We start from the raw sequence: 24527 nt of genomic DNA on the forward strand, positions 1-24527 counted from the left end.
CACTCACCTGTGTGACAGGTACATCGCAGGGATATAGTGTTATACAGCACACACCTGTGTGACAGGTACAGCGCAGGAATACAGGGTTATACTGCACTCACCTGTGTGACAGGTACAGCGCAGGAATACAGGGTTATACAGCACACACCTGTGTGACAGGTACAGAGCAGGAAAACAGGGTTATACAGCACTCACCTGTGTGACAGGTACAGCGCAGGAATACAGTGTTATACAGCACACACCTGTGTGACAGGTACAGCGCAGGAATACAGTGTTATACAGCACACACCTGTGTGACAGGTACAGAGCAGGAATACAGTGTTATACAGCACACACCTGTGTGACAAGTACATCGCAGGAATACAGTGTTATACAGCACACACCTGTGTGACAGGTACAGCGCAGGAATACAGGGTTATACAGCACTCACCTGTGTGACAGGTACAGCGCTGGAATACAGTGTTATACAGCACTCACCTGTGTGACAGGTACAGAGCAGGGATACAGTTTTATACAGCACTCACCTGTGTGACAGGTACAGAGCAGGGATACAGTGTTATACAGCACACACCTGTGTGACAGGTACAGCGCAGGAATACAGGGTTATACAGCACTCACCTGTGTGACAGGTACAGCGCAGGAATACAGGGTTATACAGCACTCACCTGTGTGACAGGTACAGTGCAGAAATACAGGGTTATACAGCACACACCTGTGTGACAGGTACAGAGCAGGGATACAGTGTTATACAGCACACACCTGTGTGATAGGTACAGCGCAGGAATACAGGGTTATATAGCACACACCTGTGTGACAGGTACAGCGCAGGAATACAGTGTTATACAGCACACACCTGTGTGACAGGTACAGAGCAGGAATACAGTGTTATACAGCACACACCTGTGTGACAAGTACATCGCAGGAATACAGTGTTATACAGCACACACCTGTGTGACAGGTACAGCGCAGGAATACAGGGTTATACAGCACTCACCTGTGTGACAGGTACAGCGCTGGAATACAGTGTTATACAGCACTCACCTGTGTGACAGGTACAGAGCAGGGATACAGTTTTATACAGCACTCACCTTTGTGACAGGTACAGAGCAGGGATACAGTGTTATACAGCACACACCTGTGTGACAGGTACAGCGCAGGAATACAGGGTTATACAGCACTCACCTGTGTGACAGGTACAGCGCAGGAATACAGGGTTATACAGCACTCACCTGTGTGACAGGTACAGTGCAGAAATACAGGGTTATACAGCACACACCTGTGTGACAGGTACAGAGCAGGGATACAGTGTTATACAGCACACACCTGTGTGATAGGTACAGCGCAGGAATACAGGGTTATACAGCACACACCTGTGTGACAGGTACAGCGCAGGTATACAGTGTTATACAGCACACACCTGTGTGACAGGTACAGCGCAGGAATACAGGGTTATACAGCACTCACCTGTGTGACAGGTACAGCGCAGGAATACAGGGTTATACAGCACTCACCTGTGTGACAGGTACAGCGCAGGAATACAGTGTTATACAGCACACACCTGTGTGACAGGTACATCGCAGGGATACAGTGTTATACAGCACACACCTGTGTGACAGGTACAGTGCAGGGATACAGTGTTATACAGCACTCACCTGTGTGACAGGTACAGTGCAGGAATACAGGGTTATACAGCACTCACCTGTGTGACAGGTACAGTGCAGAAATACAGGGTTATACAGCACACACCTGTGTGATAGGTACAGCGCAGATATACAGGGTTATACAGCACACACCTGTGTGACAGGTACGGCGCAGGGATACAGTGTTATACAGCACTCACCTGTGTGAAAGGTACAGCGCAGGGATATAGTGTTATACAGCACTCACCTGTGTGACAGGTACAGCGCAGGGATATAGTGTTATACAGCACACACCTGTGTGACAGGTACAGAGCAGGGATACAGTGTTATATAGCACACACCAGTGTGACAGGTACAGAGCAGGGATACAGTGTTATACAGCACACACCTGTGTGACAGGTACAGAGCAGGGATACAGTGTTATACAGCACACACCTGTGTGACAGGTACAGCGCAGGGATACAGTGTTATACAGCACACACCTGTGTGACAGGTACAGCGCAGGGATACAGTGTTATACAGCACACACCTGTGTGACAGGTACAGCGCAGGGATACAGTGTTATACAGCACTCACCTGTGTGACAGGTATATACAATACAGGGATACAGTGTTATACAGCACACACCTGTGTGACAGGTACATCGCAGGGATACAGTGTTATACAGCACTCACCTGTGTGACAAGTACAGTGCAGGAATACAGGGTTATACAGCACTCACCTGTGTGACAGGTACAGTGCAGAAATACAGGGTTATACAGCACACACCTGTGTGATAGGTACAGCGCAGATATACAGGGTTATACAGCACACACCTGTGTGACAGGTACGGCGCAGGGATACAGTGTTATACAGCACACACCTGTGTGACAGGTACAGCACAGGAATACAGGGTTATACAGCACACACCTGTGTGACAGGTACAGCGCAGGGATACAGTGTTATACAGCACTCACCTGTGTGAAAGGTACAGCGCAGGGATATAGTGTTATACAGCACTCACCTGTGTGACAGGTACAGCGCAGGGATATAGTGTTATACAGCACACACCTGTGTGACAGGTACAGAGCAGGGATACAGTGTTATATAGCACACACCAGTGTGACAGGTACAGAGCAGGGATACAGTGTTATACAGCACACACCTGTGTGACAGGTACAGAGCAGGGATACAGTGTTATACAGCACACACCTGTGTGACAGGTACAGCGCAGGGATACAGTGTTATACAGCACACACCTGTGTGACAGGTACAGCGCAGGGATACAGTGTTATACAGCACACACCTGTGTGACAGGTACAGCGCAGGGATACAGTGTTATACAGCACACACCTGTGTGACAGGTACAGCACAGGGATACAGTGCTATACAGCACACACCTGTGTGACAGGTATATACAATACAGGGATACAGTGTTAAACAGCTCACACCTGTCTGACAGGTATAGTACAATACAGGGATACAGTATAGTGTTATTTTATTTATTTTATTTATAAAATGTTTTACCAGGAAGTAATAAATTGAGTTACCTTTCGTTTTCAAGTATGCCCTGGGCATAGAGTTAAGACAAATAATACATGGTTACAAATACAGCACACACCTGTGTGACAGGTACCGCGCAGGGATATAGTGTTATACAGCACACACCTGTGTGACAGGTACCGCGCATGGGTACAGTGTTATTCAGCACACACGTGTGACAGGTACAGTACAGGGATATAGTGTTATACAGCACACACCTGTGTGACAGGTACAGTGCAGAGATACAGTGTTATACAGCACACACGTGGGACAGGTACAGTACAGGGATATAGTGTTATACAGCACTCACCTGTGTGACAGGTACAGTGCAGGGATACAGTGTTATATAGCACACACCTGTGTGACAGGTACAGAGCAGGGATTCAGTGTTATACAGCACACACCTGTGTGACAGGTACAGTACAGGGATATAGTGTTATACAGCACACACCTGTGTGACAGGTACAGCGCAGGAGTCCTGCAGGATACATCACTTTCACTGATCAGGAGCCTCTCTGGCATTGAAGGGGTTATAAACAAAACCACGCTTTTTTTTCCTGGTGCTAGATTTGGACCCTTCAGCTCCAGAAAGGCCTGTAATGCACTGCAGAGCAATATAAATACATGCAGAGCATTATAAATAATATGCAGAGCATTGCACGTCTCCACGCAGAGCAATATAAATAACATGCAGAGCATTGCACGTCTCCACGCAGAGCAGTATAAATAACATGCAAAGCATTGCACATCTCCACGCAGAGCAATATAAATAACATGCAGAGCATTGCACGTCTCCACGCAGAGCAATATAAATAACATGCAGAGCATTGCACATCTCCACGCAGAGCAATATAAACAACATGCAGAGCATTGCACATCTCCACGCAGAGCATTGCACATCTGTCTGCAGCGCATTGCACGTCCACACAGAGCAATATAAATAACATGCAGAGCAATATAAATAACATGCAGAGCATTGCACGTCTCCATGCAGAGCAATATAAATAACATGCAGAGCATTGCACGTCTCCATGCAGAGCATTGCACGTCTCCATGCAGAGCAACATAAATAATATGCAGAGCATTGCACGTCAATATGAAGAGAATTGTACATCTGCATGCAGAGCGGTGCACGTCTTTATGCAGAGCAATATAAATAATATGCAGAGCATTGCATGACTGTATGCAGAGCATTGCACGTCCCCATGCAGAGCAGTGCACGCCCCCATGCAGAGCGGTGCACGTCCCCATGCAGAGCGGTGCACGTCCCCATGCAGAGCGGTGCACGTCCCCATGCAGAGCGGTGCACGTCCCCATGCAGAGCGGTGCACGTCCCCATGCAGAGCGGTGCACGTCCCCATGCAGAGCGGTGCACGTCTCCATGCAGAGCGGTGCACGTCCCCATGCAGAGCGGTGCACGTCCCCATGCAGAGCGGTGCACGTCTCCATGCAGAGCGGTGCACGTCCCCATGCAGAGCGGTGCACGTCCCCATGCAGAGCGGTGCACGTCCCCATGCAGAGCGGTGCACGTCCCCATGCAGAGCGGTGCACGTCCCCATGCAGAGCGGTGCACGTCCCCATGCAGAGCGGTGCACGTCCCCATGCAGAGCAGTGCACGTCCCCATGCAGAGCGGTGCACGTCCCTATGCAATTAGCAATGTGTTGCACGTCCCGCTGGCACTGCAGGAGTTAATTAGCCTCCTTTCCTTTTTCGGGGAAGGGGGGATCCTTGAACCTTTGGATTGCCGGAGAGACGAGCCACAGATTGTGCTCCCTGCTTTTAGGGGGTTACCCTGTACCCCTCCCAGCGAAGCGGTTATCAGCGGGGCGATAAGAAGCAGCAGCAGCAGGCAGGTGCCAGCTCTGATATCTGTACTCCGGGCCTGGCAGCGCCCCCAGCCCGCGCTCATTCACAGATACCGCTCATCTGGGTTCCATCATCGCGGCTCCCGTGGGAGGAAAGATAATTAACGAGCTCGCTGCGTATTTATGGCGAGCTGGAGGTTGGGAGCCGGCTCTGGCTGAGTCTGTACGGAGCGAACACTATGAGCGCTTACGGTTTCGGCTCTGCTCGCCGCGGCTGTGCGTGCGACGCACACAAGGTACAGCCCTCTATGGGGCAGGCCGCAGTCTATGTGCGCGTGCGCAACTGCCTTGGCCAAAAGACAAGATTGATGTCATTTGCCGCGGTTGCCGAGCGATAGTCACGTCACAGCGGCGGTTCAGCCAATGGGGGCAAACCAGCCGCATGACATCATGGCCGCACCCCCTCCCCCCCCGTCCCCCGTCGCGATCAGCAACGCAGCAATTCTGCACCCCCCTTTTTTCCTTATGTTTATAGGTAAAGCCTGAGGCAATGTTTTTCTGTTCTTGATCTGTCAAAGACCTGATTGTGGGCCTAACTAAATGGCCGCCGTCTGACTCTGTGCTGCAGTCTGTGACATGCTGAGGCTGATATTTAACATTATATTAATAAGTTTAACACATTAGTACGCACGGAGCGACGGATATGTCGCAATCGCTGGAAGTCATCTCAATTTGATTTTTCCAGCGACCGCGGCCCGACGTCGCTGTCGCGGGCACTATAAGCTAAGAGAGAGGCTGCTGTTTTGTACACAGCAACAGATCTGTTTGTGATACTTTGTTGCCAAAGGGCAGAGCTAAAAAGAGCCTGTTTTAAAAGCGGAAGTGGATATGACTTGATAAATGGTTGCTGTAGCAACCAAAGGATGATCTGTACATAAAAAAATGATTAAAAATGGCAGAAGTTTAAAAAAAACCAGTATTATCTAATAATACAGGTAGATAGAGATGAAGAAGCGCTCAAATGCTAGGTATAATAACCCATAATAGCCAATGCCAAAGCCCAAGAATGATCCAAAATCAATAACATAGGTGAGAATAACAGCCAGCAATATTGGGTAAAAAGTCTCCAAAGACAGGTAATGGGTGGGTGTGACCCCCCCACGATAAGTCTAATTGGAAAACAACCCTGTAGCAAATAATGTACTCACAAGTCCTTGCTAGGGACTGGCAGGAGGTGCAGCTTCCAGTAGTAGCAGATACAGGGAACAGAGAGGAGCGCACGATCCAACAGGAGCAAGGAGAGGACCCAATGCAAAAAAATATATCAACTTTATTCTGTCACAACCTAAAATCCAACGCGTTTCGAACGCTGGTCCTTGATAAAGAACGCACCAGCGTTCCGAAACGCGTTGGATGTTACGTTCTGACAGAATAAAGTTGATATATTTTTTTGCATTGGGTCCTCTCCTTGCTCCTGTTGGATCGTGCGCTCCTCTCTGTTCCCTGTATCTAATAGCACAGAACTGGTTTATTTAAAAAAAAAATCTGGTGTCATTTTAAAAGGACGGCAAAAAAAGATGTAGAAAATTAGAAAAAAGAATATATATTCTGTTTTAAGTAAAATGTAGAAATCTGCAATGGATATCTTTATTACGCGGTCTCCTGTGATCGCCCCCTTATAATACAGCTTACTCCGGGCGTCTCCTGCCGTCTCCTATAAGAACATACTACATGCATGTTTGTATGTATGTGTATCTTTAGATAGCGCCGTCCATGCGCACAGCGCGTCACCGCAGCGATACACGGGACATAATAATATAACACGTAGTGGGAATAAGCGCGTCAGACATGTCAGTAACAACAGGAAAAGGAGTCCCTGCCCCGAAGAGCTTGCAATCAAATGTATGTTTGGTGTATGTATGTGACCTGCTGACCCTGTGCAAGGGGGCTTCCAGCCCACACAGGGGTCTCTCTGCCTCCTTAACGGCTGCTTACTGTTGGTTTTTCTTTTCTTTCCCCCCCCCCCCAGGGGCAAAAAGGTGATCCTGGCATCTCTCCAGGGAAGGCACTGAATGGGTTAAAGGTATGTATGTATGTATGTGTGTGTGTAGGTATATATGTATATATGTATATATGTACAAGAGGTCATTCTCTGACGCTGGAGGGTGGGTGGCTAAGGGGAAATGTGAGGAAGCGCTTCTCAGTAAGAGTGGTGGATAGGTGGAGTAGCGTCCCAGCAGAGGTGGTAGGGGGGCGGGTACAGTAAGGGGATTTAAAAGTGTTTGGGATAAACCTGCGGAAAGAAAGAAAGCCCAGGATCAAATGGGGTCTGAGGTGTTACAGCAGGTGGTGGGCCACGGGCAGACACGGGGGGCCACGGGCAGACACGGAGGGGCCACCTGCTTCTGATCTGCTGTCACATTCTATGTTTCTACGTGTCCTTGTAAACCTGCTGCTCGCCCTCGCACGCCTCCTATAATTCCCACACGTGTTTGCCTAGCTGCCCCCCGCTGATTAGTGGAAGGGGTATTATATACAGTGAGTATGAAGTATAATAATTCTGTGGTGGCGAGAAGTTGAGTGCAGCCACGTGGGGGCATTTCCGGGAGTGTTGGGGACACGCAAGTCAAGATTTGTTGTGATCATCACTAGGTTTTTAGTTTGCTTTACTCCAGGGGTGGCCAACTCCAGTCTTCAAGGGCCATCAACAGGTCAGGTTTTCAGGATATCTCTGCTTCAGCACTTGTTCAATTCATCAATTCAGCACTGATTGATCCATCTGTGCTGAAGCTGGAACTGATTGAACCACCTGTGCTGAAGCAGAGAGATCCTGAAAACCTGTCCTGTTGGTGACCATAGAGGACTGGATTTGGTCACTTTTGCCTTACTCTGTATGTGTAGAAATATAAGAACCGCGTCCAGGTTAGCGTCAAATAATCCGATAAGCTGCATGGGTATCGTTTCTTTAATCTCAACCTCACCCCACGATGTTTTAAGTTAACTCGTTGGAGTTCGGAGACACAGGAAGTAAGTCGTATACCTATAACCGCGGATCCTAGAAAGAATTGGGGTTCCCGGGCATCGCTAAAGGGTTCTCTGCAAATTTCAGGTTATTTGAAAATTGTACCAAATACAGAAGAATTTACAATGTATCTGATCTCAGACGCGCTATTAGAGAGGGTTGGGGTTCCTTACAATGCATCTGATCTCAGACGCGCTATTAGAGAGGGTCGGGGTTCCTTACAATGCATCTGATCTCAGACGCGCTATTAGAGAGGGCTGGGGCTCCTTACAATGTATCTGATCTCAGACGCGCTATTAGAGAGGGTCGGGGTTCCTTACAATGCATCTGATCTCAGACACGCTATTAGAGGGGGTTGGGGTTCCTTACAATGCATCTGATCTCAGACGCGCTATTAGAGAGGGCTGGGGCTCCTTACAATGTATCTGATCTCAGACGCCCTATTAGAGAGGGTTGGGGTTCCTTACAATGCATCTGATCTCAGACGCACTATTAGAGGGGTTTGGGGTTCCTTACAATGCATCTGATCTCAGACACGCAATTAGAGAGAGTTGGGGTTCCTTACAATGCATCTGATCTCAGACGCTCTATTAGAGGGGGTCGGGGTTCTGCAGAAATTCAGAATATAACTTTAGGGTTCCTTAAACAAAAAAAGATATAAAACGCTATAATGATGTGGGGTGTATATGCCAACTAACTCCAGGGGGTCTGTGATCCAGACCGGAGCTTCTTCATATCTCACTGTATTATACAAAGAATGGAATGCAAAACCAGCACCGGGTCCTTAATGACCCGGTGACCTGGTGCTGATCGCAGGCGTACAGTGTGTGACCCTGGCTGGGCCCCTTTCTCTGCCGCCATGTTTCCGCACGTCCAGCTGTGTAACCCCGGGGTATTCTGTTATAGGGGCACTCCGGCCTGCCCGGCATCACGGGACTTCCAGGGCCGCTGGGCCGGATGGTAAGTAAGCTTTTAATGCCCATACTCCTCCTGAATGTATTGCAGGTCCCCTCAGCAGGCGAGGGGTTAAATTGCACCGTACGAAGAGATGGGGTTATTCCGCCGTTTAGGTCACCGTTACTAACTGGCTTCCCACCGGCGGCCATTTTAAATTCCTCCGATTGATGACCTGTGGTCCCTGAGACTCTCCTGAACCCAAGCGTGTTCCCAGGGGTAAGACCGCGGCAATGCTGCGTCAGGACACCCCACAACTGCAGCGTAAACAAGTCGTGCGTGCTGCGGCTTCAATTCCATAGACATCATGACACTGAAGCGGGGGAGGGGGCGGGCAGCGCCAGTCCTCAACCTGACCTGTTGGTGGCCCTTTTCAGGATATCCCTGCTTCGACTGAGCCACTGATTGAGCCGCCTGTGCTGAAGCAGGGATATCCTGAAAACCTGACCTGTTTGTGGCCCTTTGGGACTGGAGATGCCCTGCACTAATGTGTTCTTCATTAAACTGCGCTAGTGCCGATCGGGGCCGCATCCGCTCACCTTCTAATTATTTCACCAGGGAGTTTAGTATATTTCATTCACATTCATTCAACCACACACCCCCTGCAACTCATTCACTACTCAGGAAACGCTTGTTCTAATTTATTCATCCCCGTCATTCACTCACCTGGTACAAATGTCACTCACTCACCTGATGTAAGCTGTCACTCACACACTCACTCACCCATCTGAAATAAGCTGTCACTCACTCATCTGATATCAGCTGTCACTCACTCATCTGATATCAGCTGTCACTAACTCACTCATCTGATATCAGCTGTCACTCACTCATCTGATATCAGCTGTCAATCAACTGATATCAGCTGTCACTCACTCATCTGATATCAGCTGTCACTCATTCATCTGATATAAGCTGTCGCTCACTCACTTGTTCATCTGGCACAAGCATTCATTCAGTAATAATTATTTCATTAATTCAATCTGATATAATCTGACATTGATTAATCTGATACAAATTCTCATTCATTCATGTGATGCAAAGTTTCATTCCCCCATGTATTGGTCATCGGTCCTCCTTCCATCATTGATCCATTCATTCCAGTGAGTTCTCTCTCTCCCTTCCCTAAGTGCAGACTCATCCCTTTACCCAGTGAGTTCTCTCTCTTCCTTCCCTAAGTGCAGACTCACCCCTTTACCCAGTGAGTTCTCTCTCTCCCTTCCCTAAGTGCAGACTCACCCCTTTACCCAGTGAATTCTCTCTCTCCCTTCCCTAAGTGCAGACTCACTCCTTTACCCAGTGAGTTCTCTCTCTCCCTTCCCTAAGTGCAGACTCTCATCCCGTTACCCAGTGAGTTCTCTCTCTCCCTTCCCTAAGTGCAGACTCACCCCGTTACCCAGTGAGTTCTTTCTCTCCCTTCCCTAAGTGCAGACTCATCCCATTACCCAGTGAGTTCTTTCTCTCCCTTCCCTAAGTGCAGACTCACCCCGTTACCCAGTGAGTTATTTCTCTCCCTTCCCTAAGTGCAGACTCATCCCGTTACCCAGTGAGTTCTTTCTCTCCCTTCCCTAAGTGCAGACTCTCACCCTGTTACCCAGTGAGTTCTTTCTCTCCCTTCCCTAAGTGCAGACTCTCATCCCGTTACCCAGTGAGTTCTCTCACTTCAGTCATCAAGTGGCACTCCATATATTATCCCAGGGGCAGAACTACAACTCCCAGCATTCCCTGGGGCTGACCAATAAGATGAGTATTGAGACCCGTTGGGTGGCCCGGAATCCCAGTTCTAGACTATAAACTTCGTCTTTATTGCAGTCCATGTTTTTGCCTCTGTTTTGTTTCTCTTTTGTGACATGTGTGTCTTCTAGGGTCCAAAAGGCCACCCCGGACCCCACGGCCATCCTGGTGAACCGGTAAGATATCCCGCCCCTTCGTAAAACCTACAAAGGGCCCTTTAATTCCACAATAACCTGTTTACAAATGGAAATGTTTCAGGGTCTTTTATTGAAACCATTTGTGAGATTACAAAGTAGAGGCTGAAACTCCATAAGGAACTTTATTTGTAACCATTTTGCTGACCTGTCGTGCGATCCTTTCCTGCCCGGGGGGGGGGGGGGAGGGGGGGAGGGGGGCGGGGGAGGGGGAGGGAATCTCCAGGCGCCCTATAATATAACATCGCTGCCGATTAATCTCTCAGAAGTAGCACACGGACAGTGTTAACGCTCTGAACATTATACAAAGTAACGGCAGCCACTCCAAAAGCGGACTTCGTCCGAGTGCACTAAATATTTATTTGCCGCTGGTCCTAGAATTTCGCTTCTGCAGCCAGGTCCCTGGCCCAAAGAGCTTACATTCTAATTGTTAGTGCATGAGGCACAAGGTGAAACATGCTCTTAGTCAATGTCACGAGGACCTGGAGTACTACTCCAAAAAACAGTGGTAACCCAGCAGAATGCAGCGTAGGAACCCAGCACAATGCAGCGTGGAACCCAGCAGAATGCAGCGTAGGAACCCAGCAGAATGCAGCGTGGAACCCAGCAGAATGCAGCGTAGGAACCCAGCAGAATGCAGCGTAGAACCCAGCAGAATGCAGCGTAGGAACCCAGCAGAATGCAGCGTAGGAACCCAGCAGAATGCAGCGTGGAACCCAGCAGAATGCAGCGTAGAACCCAGCAGAATGCAGCATAGAACCCAGCAGAATGCAGCATAGAACCCAGCAGAATGCAGCATAGAACCCAGCAGAATGCAGCGTAGGAACCCAGCAGAATGCAGCATAGAACCCAGCAGAATGCAGCATAGAACCCAGCAGAATGCAGCGTAGGAACCCAGCAGAATGCAGCGTAGGACCCAGCAGAATGCAGCGTAGGAACCCAGCAGAATGCAGCATGGAACCCAGCAGAATGCAGCGTAGGAACCCAGCAGGCACAAATATTCGGGGTGGGGGTCCGACATCGGCCTGGCAAAAGTGAATCGTTATCAGGATAATCCCCGGGGAAGGAGCGTGCTCGTATCGTTATCAGGATAATCCCCGGGGAAGGAGCGTGCTCGCACCGTTATCAGGATAATCCCCGGGAACGCGCGTGCTCGCACCGTTATCAGGATAATCCCCGGGGAAGGAGCGTGCTCGCATCGTTATCAGGATAATCCCCGGGGAAAGAGCGTGCTCGCATCGCACCGTTATCAGGATAATCCCCGGGGAAGGCGCGTGCTCGCATCGCACCGTTATCAGGATAATCCCGGGGAAGGAGCGTGCTCGCACCGTTATCAGGATAATCCCCGGGGAAGGAGCGTGCTCGCACCGTTATCAGGATAATCCCCGGGGAAGGAGCGTGCTCGCACCGTTATCAGGATAATCCCTGGGGAAGGCGCGTGCTCGCATCATTATCAGGATAATCCCTGGGGAAGGAGCGTGCTCGCACCGTTATCAGGATAATCCCCGGGGAAGGAGCGTGCTCGCATCGTTATCAGGATAATCCCCGGGGAAGGAGCGTGCGCGCACCGTTATCAGGATAATCCCGGGGAAGGAGCGTGCTCGCATCGTTATCAGGATAATCCCCGGTGAAGGAGCGTGCGCGCACCGTTATCAGGATAATCCCCGGGGAAGGAGCGTGCTCGCACCGTTATCAGGATAATTCCCGGGGAAGGAGCGTGCTCGCACCGTTATCAGGATAATCCCCGGGGAAGGAGCGTGCTCGCATCGTTATCAGGATAATCCCCGGGAAGGAGCGTGCTCGCACCGTTATCAGGATAATCCCCGGGGAAGGAGCGTGCTCGCATCGTTATCAGGATAATCCCGGGGAAGGAGCGTGCTCGCACCATTATCAGGATAATCCCCGGGAAGGAGCGTGCTCACACCGTTATCAGGATAATCCCCGGGGAAGGCGCGTGCTCGCATCGCATCGTTATCAGGATAATCCCCGGGGAAGGAGCGTGCTCGCACCGTTATCAGGATAATCCCCGGGGAAGGAGCGTGCTCGCACCGTTATCAGGATAATCCCCGGGGAAGGCGCGTGCTCGCACCGTTATCAGGATAATCCCCGGGGAAGGCGCGTGCTCGCATCGTTATCAGGATAATCCCCGGGGAAGGAGCGTGCTCGTATCGTTATCAGGATAATCCCGGGGAAGGAGCGTGCGCGCACCGTTATCAGGATAATCCCGGGGAAGGAGCGTGCTCGCACCGTTATCAGGATAATCCCCGGGGAAGGCGCGTGTTCGCATCGCATCGTTATCAGGATAATCCCCGGGGAAGGAGCGTGCTCGCACCGTTATCAGGATAATCCCCGGGGAAGGCGCGTGCTCGCATCGTTATCAGGATAATCCCTGGGGAAGGAGCGTGCTCACACCGTTATCAGGATAATCCCCGGGGAAGGAGCGTGCTCGCATCGTTATCAGGATAATCCCCGGGGAAGGAGCGTGCTCGCATCGTTATCAAGATAATCCCCGGGGAAGGCGCGTGCTCGCATCGCACCGTTATCAGGATAATCCCCGGGGAAGGAGCGTGCTCACACCGTTATCAGGATAATCCCCGGGGAAGGAGCGTGCTCGCATCGTTATCAGGATAATCCCCGGGGAAGGAGCGTGCTCGCATCGTTATCAAGATAATCCCCGGGGAAGGAGCGTGCTCGCACCGTTATCAGGATAATCCCCGGGGAAGGCGCGTGCTCGCATCGCATCGTTATCAGGATAATCCCGGGGAAGAAGCGTGCGCGCACCGTTATCAGGATAATCCCGGGGAAGGAGCGTGCTCGCATCGTTATCAGGATAATCCCCGGGGAAGGCGCGTGCTCGCACCATTATCAGGATAATCCCCGGGGAAGGCGCGTGCTCGCACCGTTATCAGGATAATCCCCGGGGAAGGAGCGTGCTCGCATCGTTATCAGGATAATCCCCGGGGAAGGAGCGTGCTCGCATCGTTATCAGGATAATCCCTGGGGAAGGAGCGTGCTCGCACCGTTATCAGGATAATCCCCGGGGAAGGAGCGTGCTCGCACCGTTATCAGGATAATCCCCGGGGAAGGCGCATGCTCGCATCATTATCAGGATAATCCCTGGGGAAGGAGCGTGCTCGCATCGTTATCAGGATAATCCCTGGGAAGGCGCGTGCTCGCATCGTTATCAGGATAATCCCCGGGGAAGGAGCGTGCTCGCACCGTTATCAGGATAATCCCCGGGGAAGGAGCGTGCTCGCATCGTTATCAGGATAATCCCCGGGGAAGGCGCGTGCTCGCATCGTTATCAGGATAATCCCCGGGAAGGCACGTGCTCGCATTGTTATCAGGATAATCCCCGGGGAAGGAGCGTGCGCGCACCGTTATCAGGATAATCCCCGGGGAAGGAGCGTGCTCGCACCGTTATCAGGATAATCCCCGGGGAAGGAGCGTGCTCGCATCGTTATCAGGATAATCCCCGGGGAAGGAGCGTGCTCGTATCGTTATCAGGATAATCCCCGGGGAAGGCGTGTGCTCGCACCGTTATCAGGATAATCCCCGGGGAAGGAGCGTGCTCGCACCGTTATCAGGATAATCCCTTGGGAAGGCGCGTGCTCGTATCGTTATCAGGATAATCCCTGGGGAAGGAGCGTGCTCGCACCGTTATCAGGATAATCCCCGGGGAAGGAGCGTGCTCGCACCGTTATCAGGATAATCCCCGGGGAAGGAGCGTGCTCGTATCGTTATCAGGATAATCCCCGGGGAAGGAGCGTGCTCGCACCATTATCAGGATAATCCCCGGGGAAGGAGCGTGCTCGCACCGTTATCAGGATAATCCCCGGGGAAGGAGCGTGTTCGTATCGTTATCAGGATAATCCCCGTGGAAGGAGCGTGCTCGCACCGTTATCAGGATAATCCCCGGGGAAGGAGTGTGCTCGCATCGTTATCAGGATAATCCCCGGGGAAGGAGCGTGCTCGCACCGTTATCAGGATAATCCCCGGGGAACGCGCGCGCTCGCACCGTTATCAGGATAATCCCCGGGGAAGGAGCGTGCGCGCACCGTTATCAGGATAATCCCCGGGGAAGGCGCGTGCTCGCATCGTTATCAGGATAATCCCCGGGGAAGGAGCGTGCTCGCAACAGTATCAGGATAATCCCCGGGGAAGGAGCGTGCTCGCACCGTTATCAGGATAATCCCTGGGGAAGGAGCGTGCTCGCACCGTTATCAGGATAATCCCCGGGGAAAGCGCGTGCTCGCACCGTTATCAGGATAATCCCCGGGGAAGGAGCGTGCTCGTATCGTTATCAGGATAATCCCGGGGAAGGAGCGTGCGCGCACCGTTATCAGGATAATCCCCGGGGAAGGAGCGTGCGCGCACCGTTATCAGGATAATCCCCGGGGAAGGAGCGTGCTCGCATCGTTATCAGGATAATCCCCGGGGAAGGAGCGTGCTCGTATCGTTATCAGGATAATCCCGGGGAAGGAGCGTGCTCGCACCGTTATCAGGATAATCCCCGGGGAAGGCGCGTGCTCGCACCGTTATCAGGATAATCCCCGGGGAAGGCGCGTGCTCGCACCGTTATCAGGATAATCCCTGGGGAAGGAGCGTGCGCGCACCGTTATCAGGATAATCCCCGGGGAAGGAGCGTGCTCGCATCGTTCTCAGGATAATCCCCGGGGAAGGCGCGTGCGCGCACCGTTATCAGGATAATCCCCGGGGAAGGAGCGTGCTCGCACCGTTATCAGGATAATCCCCGGGGAAGGCGCGTGCTCGCATCGTTATCAGGATAATCCCGGGGAAGGAGCGTGCGCGCACCGTTATCAGGATAATCCCCGGGGAAGGAGCGTGCTCGCATCGTTATCAGGATAATCCCCGGGGAAGGCGCGTGCTCGCATCGTTATCAGGATAATCCCCGGGGAAGGAGCATGCTCGCACCGTTATCAGGATAATCCCCGGGGAAGGAGCGTGCTCGCACCGTTATCAGGATAATCCCTGGGGAAGGCGCGTGCTCGCATCATTATCAGGATAATCCCTGGGGAAGGCGCGTGCTCGCACCGTTATCAGGATAATCCCCGGGGAAGGAGCGTGCTCGCATCGTTATCAGGATAATCCCCGGGGAAGGAGCGTGCTCGCACCGTTATCAGGATAATCCCCGGGGAAGGAGCGTGCTCGCACCGTTATCAGGATAATCCCCGGGGAAGGAGCGTGCTCGCACCGTTATCAGGATAATCCCCGGGGAAGGCGCGTGCTCGCATCGCATCATTATCAGGATAATCCCCAGGGAAGGAGCGTGCTCGCATCGTTATCAGGATAATCCCCGGGGAAGGAGCGTGCTCGCACCGTTATCAGGATAATCCCCGGGGAAGGCGCGTGCTCGCATCATTATCAGGATAATCCCCGGGGAAGGCGCATGCTCGCACCGTTATCAGGATAATCCCCGGGGAAAAAGCGTGCTCGCACCGTTATCAGGATAATCCCCGGGGAAGGAGCGTGCTCGCACCGTTATCAGGATAATCCCCAGGGAAGGAGCGTGCTCGCACCGTTATCAGGATAATCCCCGGGGAAGGCGCGTGCTCGCATCATTATCAGGATAATCCCCGGGGCAGGAGCGTGCTCGCACCGTTATCAGGATAATCCCCGGGGAAGGCGCGTGCTCGCATCATTATCAGGATAATCCCCGGGGAAGGCGCGTGCTCGCACCGTTATCAGGATAATCCCCGGGGAAGGAGCGTGCGCGCACCGTTATCAGGATAATCCCCGGGGAAGGAGCGTGCTCGTATCGTTATCAGGATAATCCCCGGGGAAGGAGCATGCTCGCACCGTTATCAGGATAATCCCCGGGGAAGGAGCGTGCGCGCACCGTTATCAGGATAATCCCCGGGGAAGGAGCGTGCTCGTATCGTTATCAGGATAATCCCCGGGGAAGGAGCGTGCTCGCATCGTTATCAGGATAATCCCCGGGGAAGGCGCGTGCTCGCATTGCACCGTTATCAGGATAATCCCGGGGAAGGAGCGTGCTCGCACCTTTATCAGGATAATCCCTGGGGAAGGAGCGTGCTCGCATTGCACCGTTATCAGGATAATCCCCGGGGAAGGAGCCTGCTCGCATCGTTATCAGGATAATCCCCGGGGAAGGCGCGTGCTCGCATCGTTATCAGGATAATCCCGGGGAAGGCGTGTGCTCGCATTGCACCGTTATCAGGATAATCCCGGGGAAGGAGCGTGCTCGCACCTTTATCAGGATAATCCCCGGGGAAGGAGCGTGCTCGTATCGTTATCAGGATAATCCCCGGGGAAGGAGCGTGCTCGTATCGTTATCAGGATAATCCCCGGGGAAAGAGCGTACTCGCACCGTTATCAGGATAATCCCCGGGGAAGGAGCGTGCTCGCATTGCACCGTTATCAGGATAATCCCGGGGAAGGAGCGTGCTCGCATCGTTATCAGGATAATCCCCGGGGAAGGCGCGTGCTCGCACCTTTATCAGGATAATCCCGGGGAAGGAGCGTGCTCGCACCTTTATCAGGATAATCCCCGGGGAAGGCGCGTGTATTTTGATGTATTGCGCCTGATTTCTGCGGCTTATTCACAAAGGACAACGGGATTTTTAACTGGGTTTTTCCTATTTAAGAGGCAGCGACGTTAAAACTGCTTTTTACCTTTGAAAAAAAAAAAACGATGGGAAAACGAAATTTACGGGGGGAGGGGGGTAGTATTGGGGGGAGGGTAGGATTGGGGGGGGGAGGATTGGGGGAGGAGTATTGTAACAAGATGCGCAATGGAAATCCTTCGTTCCGCAGGCGGTTCCTAAATGACGCATTAACCCCGGCAGTGCCACAATGCATTGCGGGGCCCCTCCGACATGGTAGGGGTTAATATATTCACACTGTAACCCTCTGTTCCCCTCCTCCGCCGCCGGTGTTTGGATAAATGGCACCGCGCCGGGAATGAATGGCGGGGTTGTTTTAAAAGACTCCCGAAAATGTGCAACTATTTACTCTTTAAAGCATCTCGGCAAAAGGTGTTCGAGTCCGACCCCTCCGTGTGCTGGGGGTCAGGGGGCCGGTCTGACCGGGGCCGGACCAGGTTTAGATTTTGTTTGGGGTAATGCTGATTCATGATTGGGGTTTTTTCTGGGGGGGGGGCGGCAGGGAGGATATATACATATATCACTTTTATATTCAGTCTGTATATAACACATCGCAGGACGTGCAGGAGAGCCGAGCGCTCCGTGTGTATGGGTGCACCGTATAGATATACGTGTCCTTTATTTTCTCTTGTAGGGTGAGCGGGGACTGGACGGCAGCCCGGGTGCCAAAGGTTATCCTGGCAGGCAGGTGCAGTAAATCTTACCATGCTGTGAGCAGGTTACCTCCGAGGGTATGGGTTTGGGGGGGGGGGGGGTTTGGGGGGGGGGGGGGGGGGTACAGGTGGGGCCCTGTTTCTTAGACTTGGTTACTGTGCATTTTCAGAAATCATCTGGGAAGATCACGGTGGTTGATCAGTTTGTTGTAGATCCCACACACTAACGGGATCACTGATCACATGTGATTGATTGAAAGATCACCACTGACTGGATCACTTCAGATCACCATATTGTGAAAGTGCCACAGTAACAATCAATGCAGATCACCATGTTACAGATCTTTCAAACACCGGATCACTCCAGATCATTGTTAAAGATGCCACACACTGATCACTCCAGATTACAGAGCACTCCATGTTACACACTGACGGGATCTCTCCAGATTACAGAGCACTCCATGTTACACACTGACGGGATCTCTCCAGATTACAGAGCTCTCCATGTTACACACTGACGGGATCTCTCCAGATTACAGAGCTCTCCATGTTACACACTGACGGGATCACTCCAGATTACAGAGCACTCCATGTTACACACTGACAGGATCTCTCCAGATTACAGAGCACTCCATGTTACACACTGACGGGATCATTCCAGATTACAGAGCTCTCCATGTTACACACTGACGGGATCACTCCAGATTACAGAGCTCTCCATGTTAAACACTGACGGGATCACTCCAGATTACAGAGCTCTCCATGTTACACACTGACGGGATCATTCCAGATGATAGTTTTCCAGATCTTTCACACAGGATCGCTCCAGATCACCATATTACAGATCCCACACAGGGCTGCCGACGGGGAGACCGCTGGGACTACTGTCCATGGCCCCCCTACCGGCGACCCGAACGTAGTGCAAGATCTGCGGGCCTTTAAGGAACTCCCTTCCACTGGCAGACACCTCCATGGACCCCCTTGGCAAGCCCTCTTGGACAGGCATCTCCATGGGCCTGGAGCAGGCCCCCTCCACCCGTCCGAGGCTGCAGGTAGACACATTCGGCTCCCCTCTCTGCTGTGGCAACCATACCCATACCTCCTTCTCCCCACTACCCCCCTGCCCCATAGCTACCCCCCCACACACACACCCAGACATACCTATTCCCCCCGGGCCCATACCTCCTCCCCCAGGCCCATACATTCTATGCCCCCCCCCCGTGGGGGGAGAGGTCCCCAGACTGCTGTTGGTGGCCCTGATCCCACACACTGAAGGATATCCCTATTAAGTAATAACGTAAAGAGCGATCCCGCAGTGACATTGCCAGCGCTGCTTTCAGAGCCGCAGTAATAAAAACGATACTGTAACAGTGAGTAACGCACAGTTACTGCTGTACTCAAATGTTATAAATGCTGCTCAGTAATGCGGTAATAGCTTCCTTTATCATGGAGTTATATAGTGTTATTCACTGAGCCGCCCTGACTTCTGCGCTGGGTAACGACTGCTGGTATGTGTTGTACAGCTGTAACTATGTATCCTCTCTGCCTGTTACAGCTGTAACTATGTATCCTCTCTGCCTGTTACAGCTGTAACTATGTATCCTCTCTGCCTGTTACAGCTGTAACTATGTATCCTCTCTGCCTGTTACAGCTGTAACTATGTATCCTCTCTGCCTGTTATATCTGTAACTATGTATCCTCTCTGCCCTGTTACAGCTGTAACTATGTATCCTCTCTGCCTGTTACAGCTGTAACTATGTATCCTCTCTGCCTGTTACAGCTGTAACTATGTATCCTCTCTGCCTGTTACAGCTGTAACTATGTATCCTCTCTGCCTGTTACAGCTGTAACTATGTATCCTCTCTGCCTGTTATATCTGTAACTATGTATCCTCTCTGCCTGTTATATCTGTAACTATGTATCCTCTCTGCCCGTTATATCTGTAACTATGTATCCTCTCTGCCCGTTACAGCTGTAACTATGTATCCTCTCTGCCTGTTACAGCTGTAACTATGTATCCTCTCTGCCTGTTACAGCTGTAACTATGTATCCTCTCTGCCTGTTACAGCTGTAACTATGTATCCTCTCTGCCTGTTACAGCTGTAACTATATATCCTCTCTGCCTGTTATATCTGTAACTATGTATCCTCTCTGCCTGTTATATCTGTAACTATGTATCCTCTGCCTGTTACAGCTGTAACTATGTATCCTCTCTGCCTGTTACAGCTGTAACTATGTATCCTCTCTGCCCCATTACAGCTGTAACTATGTATCCTCTCTGCCTGTTACAGCTGTAACTATGTATCCTCTCTGCCCTGTTACAGCTGTAACTATGTATCCTCTCTGTCCTGTTACAGCTGTAACTATGTATCCTCTCTGCCTGTTACAGCTGTAACTATGTATCATCTCTGCCTGTTACAGCTGTAACTATGTATCCTCTCTGCCTGTTACAGCTGTAACTATGTATCCTCTCTGCCCTGTTACAGCTGTAACTATGTATCCTCTCTGCCTGTTGCAGCTGTAACTATGTATCCTCTCTGCCCCGTTACAGCTGTAACTATGTATCCTCTCTGCCTGTTACAGCTGTAACTATGTATCCTCTCTGCCTGTTACAGCTGTAACTATGTATCCTCTCTGCCCTGTTACAGCTGTAACTATGTATCCTCTCTGCCTGTTACAGCTGTAACTATGTATCCTCTCTGCCCTGTTACACCTGTAACTATGTATCCTCTCTGCCTGTTACAGCTGTAACTATGTATCCTCTCTGCCTGTTACAGCTGTAACTATGTATCCTCTCTGCCCCGTTACAGCTGTAACTATGTATCCTCTCTGCCCCGTTACAGCTGTAACTATGTATCCTCTCTGCCCCGTTACAGCTGTAACTATGTATCCTCTCTGCCCTGTTACAGCTGTAACTATGTATCCTCTCTGCCTGTTACAGCTGTAACTATGTATCCTCTCTGCCCTGTTACACCTGTAACTATGTATCCTCTCTGCCTGTTACACCTGTAACTATGTATCCTCTCTGCCTGTTACAGCTGTAACTATGTATCCTCTCTGCCTGTTATATCTGTAACTATGTATCCTCTCTGCCTGTTACAGCTGTAACTATGTATCCTCTCTGCCTGTTACAGCTGTAACTATGTATCCTCTCTGCCTGTTATATCTGTAACTATGTATCCTCTCTGCCTGTTACAGCTGTAACTATGTATCCTCTCTGCCTGTTACAGCTGTAACTATGTATCCTCTCTGCCTGTTACAGCTGTAACTATGTATCCTCTCTGCCCTGTTACAGCTGTAACTATGTATCCTCTCTGCCTGTTACAGCTGTAACTATGTATCCTCTCTGCCTGTTACAGCTGTAACTATGTATCCTCTCTGCCTGTTATATCTGTAACTATGTATCCTCTCTGCCTGTTATATCTGTAATTATGTATCCTCTCTGCCTGTTACAGCTGTAACTATGTATCCTCTCTGCCTGTTACAGCTGTAACTATGTATCCTCTCTGTCCTGTTACAGCTGTAACTATGTATCCTCTCTGCCTGTTACAGCTGTAACTATGTATCCTCTCTGCCTGTTACAGCTGTAACTATGTATCCTCTCTGCCTGTTATATCTGTAACTATGTATCCTCTCTGCCTGTTACAGCTGTAACTATGTATCCTCTCTGTCCTGTTACAGCTGTAACTATGTATCCTCTCTGTCCTGTTACAGCTGTAACTATGTATCCTCTCTGCCTGTTACATCTGTAACTATGTATCCTCTGCCCTGTTACACCTGTAACTATGTATCCTCTCTGCCTGTTACAGCTGTAACTATGTATCCTCTCTGCCTGTTATATCTGTAACTATGTATCCTCTCTGCCTGTTACAGCTGTAACTATGTATCCTCTCTGTCCTGTTACAGCTGTAACTATGTATCCTCTCTGCCTGTTATATCTGTAACTATGTATCCTCTGCCCTGTTACACCTGTAACTATGTATCCTCTCTGCCCTGTTACAGCTGTAACTATGTATCCTCTCTGTCCTGTTACAGCTGTAACTATGTATCCTCTCTGCCTGTTATATCTGTAACTATGTATCCTCTGCCCTGTTACACCTGTAACTATGTATCCTCTGCCCTGTTACACCTGTAACTATGTATCCTCTCTGCCTGTTATATCTGTAACTATGTATCCTCTCTGCCTGTTACACCTGTAACTATGTATCCTCTCTGCCCTGTTACAGCTGTAACTATGTATCCTCTCTGCCTGTTATATCTGTAACTATGTATCCTCTCTGCCCCGTTACACCTGTAACTATGTATCCTCTGCCTGTTACAGCTGTAACTATGTATCCTCTCTGCCTGTTACAGCTGTAACTATGTATCCTCTCTGCCTGTTACAGCTGTAACTATGTATCCTCTCTGCCTGTTACAGCTGTAACTATGTATCCTCTCTGCCCTGTTACAGCTGTAACTATGTATCCTCTCTGTCCTGTTACAGCTGTAACTATGTATCCTCTCTGCCTGTTATATCTGTAACTATGTATCCTCTCTGCCTGTTATATCTGTAACTATGTATCCTCTGCCCTGTTACACCTGTAACTATGTATCCTCTGCCTGTTACAGCTGTAACTATGTATCCTCTCTGCCTGTTATATCTGTAACTATGTATCCTCTGCCCTGTTACACCTGTAACTATGTATCCTCTCTGCCTGTTACAGCTGTAACTATATATCCTCTCTGCCTGTTATATCTGTAACTATGTATCCTCTCTGCCTGTTATATCTGTAACTATGTATCCTCTGCCCTGTTACACCTGTAACTATGTATCCTCTCTGCCTGTTACAGCTGTAACTATGTATCCTCTCTGCCCTGTTACAGCTGTAACTATGTATCCTCTCTGCCCTGTTACAGCTGTAACTATGTATCCTCTCTGCCTGTTACAGCTGTAACTATGTATCCTCTCTGCCCTGTTACAGCTGTAACTATGTATCCTCTCTGCCTGTTACAGCTGTAACTATGTATCCTCTCTGCCTGTTACAGCTGTAACTATGTATCCTCTGCCCTGTTACACCTGTAACTATGTATCCTCTCTGCCTGTTACACCTGTAACTATGTATCCTCTCTGCCTGTTACAGCTGTAACTATGTATCCTCTCTGCCCTGTTACAGCTGTAACTATGTATCCTCTCTGCCCTGTTACAGCTGTAACTATGTATCCTCTCTGCCTGTTACAGCTGTAACTATGTATCCTCTCTGCCTGTTACAGCTGTAACTATGTATCCTCTCTGCCTGTTACACCTGTAACTATGTATCCTCTCTGCCCCGTTACAGCTGTAACTATGTATCCTCTCTGCCCTGTTACAGCTGTAACTATGTATCCTCTGCCCTGTTACAGCTGTAACTATGTATCCTCTCTGCCCTGTTACAGCTGTAACTATGTATCCTCTCTGCCCTGTTACAGCTGTAACTATGTATCCTCTCTGCCCTGTTACAGCTGTAACTATGTATCCTCTCTGCCTGTTACAGCTGTAACTATGTATCCTCTCTGCCTGTTACAGCTGTAACTATGTATCCTCTCTGCCTGTTACAGCTGTAACTATGTATCCTCTCTGCCTGTTACAGCTGTAACTGTGTATCCTCTCTGCCTGTTATATCTGTAACTTTGTATCCTCTCTGCCCTGTTACAGCTGTAACTATGTATCCTCTCTGCCTCGTTACAGCTGTAACTATGTATCCTCTCTGCCCTGTTACAGCTGTAACTATGTATCCTCTGCCCCGTTACACCTGTAACTGTGTATCCTCTCTGCCCTGTTACAGCTGTAACTATGTATCCTCTCTGCCTGTTACACCTGTAACTATGTATCCTCTCTGCCTCGTTACAGCTGTAACTATGTATCCTCTCTGCCCCGTTACAGCTGTAACTATGTATCCTCTCTGCCTGTTACAGCTGTAACTATGTATCCTCTCTGCCCTGTTACAGCTGTAACTATGTATCCTCTCTGCCCCGTTACAGCTGTAACTATGTATCCTCTCTGCCTGTTACAGCTGTAACTATGTATCCTCTCTGCCTGTTACAGCTGTAACTATGTATCCTCTCTGCCTGTTACAGCTGTAACTATGTATCCTCTCTGCCCTGTTACAGCTGTAACTATGTATCCTCTCTGCCTGTTACAGCTGTAACTATGTATCCTCTCTGCCTGTTACAGCTGTAACTATGTATCCTCTCTGCCTGTTACAGCTGTAACTATGTATCCTCTCTGCCTGTTACAGCTGTAACTATGTATCCTCTCTGCCTGTTACAGCTGTAACTATGTATCCTCTCTGCCTGTTACAGCTGTAACTATGTATCCTCTCTGCCTGTTATATCTGTAACTA

The 24527-nt window shown here is 50.3% G+C and overlaps 2 protein-coding genes across 2 annotated transcripts in view; one reads left to right on the forward strand and one right to left on the reverse strand.

Moving 5' to 3' along the window:
- The window catches only part of RIBC1 (RIB43A domain with coiled-coils 1), a 538781-nt gene that overhangs the window by 415318 nt on the left and 98936 nt on the right, over positions 1–24527 (reverse strand). The window lies entirely within an intron of this gene.
- Positions 1–24527, forward strand: part of COL27A1 (collagen type XXVII alpha 1 chain) — a 263084-nt gene that overhangs the window by 35588 nt on the left and 202969 nt on the right. Inside the window, 4 exon segments of the mRNA XM_075578501.1 lie at positions 6997–7050; positions 8896–8949; positions 10806–10850; positions 18150–18203. Coding sequence (XP_075434616.1) covers positions 6997–7050; positions 8896–8949; positions 10806–10850; positions 18150–18203 — 207 coding nt within the window.

This window comes from Ascaphus truei, chromosome 21 (assembly GCF_040206685.1).
Source record: "Ascaphus truei isolate aAscTru1 chromosome 21, aAscTru1.hap1, whole genome shotgun sequence".
Classification (NCBI taxonomy): domain Eukaryota; kingdom Metazoa; phylum Chordata; class Amphibia; order Anura; family Ascaphidae; genus Ascaphus; species Ascaphus truei.